Raw genomic sequence first — 3,689 nt, forward strand, 5'->3', positions numbered from 1 at the left:
CCCTCGCCCCCCTCGCCCCGGCACGGGGAACGCCCCGCCTATGAGGACGCGAGAGCGGCGAGGGGGGGGGCGAAAAGCGCGCCGTGCCCGGGGTCCTGGCCGTCGTGTTGGCCGCGCACACGCACCCTCCCCCTCCTTCCTCGCTCCCCCCCCCCTCCTCCACACACGCACCCACGCCTCGCTCTTTCTCCCGCCCCGCCCCGCCCCGGCTGCCGATACATACGCACACACCTCAAAAGAAAAAAAACCATGTCGCCCGGTGCGGCCCTTTTCGACTCGGATGACTCCGGCGACGACTCGCTATTCGCCGCGCCGCGGTCGGCCAAGCCTCTGGCGCCCTTTGTGCGGCCCGTATCCACTGCTGCCACAGGCCTTCGCGTGTGCCCAGCCGTCTCGCGTCATGCTCACCCACCGCTACCACCGCCACCACCACCGCCACCACCACCACCACCACCGCCACCGCCACCGCCATAACCACTGGCCATGGGCTCGGCTCGCAGGCTGCCATCGGCGATGATGACGACAGCGACGAGGACTTCGCCTTTCTTGCCACTCGGCCCGCGGTCCGGGCCGCCGCCGTGGCCACTCCGAAGCCCCTTGCCGTAAGTTCCCCCGGCCCCGTGGCCGCCCCCCGCGCGGAGAGCGCCGCCGTGCGTGGCAGCTTTTCCCCTGCCCCCACCACCACCACCACCACACACGCACACATCTTTCGATTGTGGCTCTCAGCTCACCTTCCTCGCCCTGGCCCCCTCTCCTGTGCGCGGGCTACCCCCACTCCGCCGCTCCCCGCCTCCCGGCATCACCATCGCTGCTACGTCGCACAAGCAGGCAACCGAGGAGGCACCGCCGCCGTCGGGATGTGCGGCTGCCAGCCCCGCACCCAGCCTGGCCGCGCGGCTGGCTGGGCCGGACGAGGATGATGATGATGATGATGATACCTTGGACGAGGCGATCAACGCCCTGAACTCCACCTCCTTCACGTATGGTCGACCGGTGTCCAAGGCGCCGACCGTTGCCTGGGACTTCGAGTCGGATGACGAATCGTCGAGCCAGTGCCCGGCCACGGCCGCTCCGCCGGTGGTGGCTGCCCCGCAGCGTGCCACGCCTGCTCCTCTCCCCTGGTCGTCGGACTCCGAGTCGGACGATGACTTCCCCCTGGCCATGGCCACGGCCCCCGCTGCGGCAGCCGCCGAGGTGGTTGCCGCCGAGGTGGTTGCCGCCGCGGTGACGGCCGACATGGCTTCGGATGCGGTTCTCGAGACCGTGGCCGAGACCGTGGCCGAGACCGTGGCCGCTGTGGTGGCCGCCGCAGCGAGCGCTTTGGCCACCCCTGAAGTCTCCGCCGAGGCGGACGTCGGCCCCTCCATCGACATCGACGTGGAGATTGTCCCCGACTACTCGACCGAGCAGCCAGTCGCCATGACCGCCGCCGCCGCCGCCGCCGCCACCGCCACCGCCGCCGCCGCCGCCGCCGCCGCCACCGTGCCGCCCGTCCTGGTGGCCAGCACCCAGCAGGTTCTGGCGGACTTGCAGAAGGAGATCCTCCTGTCGGCGGCGGTGGTTGCCACTGACCCGGCCCCGGCCCCGGCCCCGGAGCCGCTGGACACCTCGGCCCTTCTGTCTCACCTGGACCGCCTCATGGGGGACAGCATCCCCGCCGAGCCGGACAGTCGGGCCCTGCTGGTGCCCTCCGCGGCCGAGATCCTCGGCGATGATGACACCCCGGAGCTGCTGCTGGGCTTGGCCCCGGCGGCCGAGGCGTCGGCTGTCGTGGACCCCGGCGCCCTCGAGGAGGACATGCTGGCCGCGGGGGCGGCTGTCGGAGCGGCCATCGCCACCGGCAACCTGGCGGCCGTCGATCTGCCCACCGGGGCCAAGTCCCCGCGCATCACCCTGGCCAAGGGAGCCATCGACAAGGGGGGCCGTGCGGAGAAGGACGAGCTCGACCGGGTACGTGCACCTGGCCTCCTGCCGCGGCCAGCCTCGCCACTGGCCCGACCCCGGTAGCACGATGTACTGACTGCGCGATCTGGCCTCGCCCGTCCGCTCCTGGCCGGGCTTTTTTTTTTCTCCCCCCGACGCCCGTGGTCCTCTTTGGGTGGTGCAGCTCTTTTCCTTTGCCGATCACGATGTCGAGGTGAAGTACGAGAAGTCGGTATCGCTGCAGCACAAGAAGCGCGCCCCGAGTGCCGGTGCGGCTGGTGCCCCTGCCCCGGCCACTGCCCCGGGCGCGCCCTCCGCCCCGAAGAGCCAGCCGGTGCGCCGGCCGTTCGCCCCCGGCCCTCGGCCCTCCTCCTGCCCGGTCACCTTCTCCAACTGACGCCATGTACCACGCACGCCCTTCCCCGCCCCTTGCCCTCTCTCGCGCGTGTCCACTCGTGGCTGGGCATGCCCTGCTTGGACCCGCATTTGCCCACTTGCAGAGGGCCTCCCGCACCATCCGCATGCGCAACCCCAGCTCCGATCAGGATGATGACCTCTTTTCCACCTCGCGGCCGATGGCGCAGCAGCCGCGCAGCCGGTCGGTCTCCTTCGCCACTGGCGCCGAGTCTGTCGAGGTGCGCAGCCATGTTCAACAGCCGCACATCGGCCTCTCTTCCTGCCAGTCAGCCTCCCGGCCTGCGCCTGCGGCCCGCCCCCGGACCCAATGCATCCGCATACTGACTCGCCCTCCGACCCTGTCTCCCTGCTCGGCAGAACAAAAAGCTCCCGCTGCAGGTCGATCCGGTCGCGGCCCCCGCGGCAGATGTGCCGGCCGTCCCGTCGGACCCGGGCCCCGTGCAGACTCTCCCGGTGGACATGCCGATCCAGCTGGAGCCCATCCCCATCCTGCTGGTCAAGGCCCCCGATCAGCCGGGGGTGAGTCCGGTGGCGGACGCTCCGGCAGCCGCCCCCGGGCAGGCCGCCCCCGGGCAGGCCGCTCCCGGGCCGGCTGCTCCGGGCCTCCCGCACCTGGCCGGCCTCTCGGCCGAGGCCCCCGCTTCAGATGATTCCTCCCACGCGGCCCACCAGGCACTCCTGGACGAGGTGGCCGCCCTGCGGACCCAGTACTTGGATTTGGCCGCCGCGAATGAGGCCCTCTCACGCGAGGGCGAGCACCTCCGCCGGGACTTGGCGGCGGTGGAGGCCGACCGGGCGGGCCTGCGCCAGGACCTGGCCGCCATGGAGGCCGCCCGGGCCGACCTGCATGCTGACCGGGCGCGCTTGCGCCATGAGCTGGCCACCCAGGCCACCCTGGTCGCCGGGCTGGAGGCGGAAAAGGCCCGCCTGGAGACCCTCCTGGCCGAGAGCCAGGCCGCCGGGGAGGAGCTCCAGCGGAAGGCCTTCCGGGCCGAGCGTACCGCGCGCGAGCTCGAGGAGACCGGGCAGATTGTGCGCACGGAGCTGCGTCAGGAGCTCGACCGCAAGGGCCAGGCCCTGGACCGGGCAGAGGCCCACCTGCAGGAGGCCCGTCGGGAGGCCCACATGGAGGGGGCTGCCCGCAAGGAGGTGGAGAAGGTGGCTGCCCTGGCGGCCACCACCATCGCCGCCCAGCGCGAGGAGATCGCCCGCCTCCAGGCGCATGTCGCCGCTCTGCGCGCAGGCGCCCGGTGACCCGCGGGCGGGCGCACGCGCGCACTCCCCCCTCCTCCTCCATACCCCCCCCCCTCAGATCAGTGCCTTGCCTCGCTCACGTTCGTGTGCCTTGT

At 72.0% G+C, this 3,689-nt stretch overlaps 1 protein-coding gene across 1 annotated transcript; it reads left to right on the forward strand.

The window, feature by feature from the left end:
* The first annotated feature begins 99 nt into the window (after positions 1-99).
* On the forward strand, positions 100-3,689 carry H696_05622 (hypothetical protein). Its single transcript, XM_009499438.1, has 6 exons — positions 100-342; positions 501-650; positions 829-1,950; positions 2,108-2,257; positions 2,424-2,558; positions 2,698-3,689. The coding sequence occupies exons 1-6, from the start codon at positions 250-252 to the stop codon at positions 3,592-3,594; spliced, it is 2,547 nt and encodes an 848-aa protein (XP_009497713.1). The 5' UTR covers positions 100-249; the 3' UTR covers positions 3,595-3,689.

The sequence above is a fragment of the Fonticula alba genome (genome assembly GCF_000388065.1).
Source record: "Fonticula alba strain ATCC 38817 unplaced genomic scaffold supercont2.12, whole genome shotgun sequence".
Classification (NCBI taxonomy): Eukaryota; order Rotosphaerida; family Fonticulaceae; genus Fonticula; species Fonticula alba.

Coding starts and splice junctions, on each gene's coding strand:
- H696_05622 (XM_009499438.1), top strand. CDS start 250: ATGTCGCCCGGTGCGGCCCTTTTCGACTCGGATGACTCCGGCGACGAC. Junction 343..500: donor CCAAGCCTCTGGCGCCCTTT/GTGCGGCCCGTA, acceptor CTCGGCTCGCAG/GCTGCCATCGGCGATGATGA. Junction 1,951..2,107: donor AGAAGGACGAGCTCGACCGG/GTACGTGCACCT, acceptor TGGGTGGTGCAG/CTCTTTTCCTTTGCCGATCA.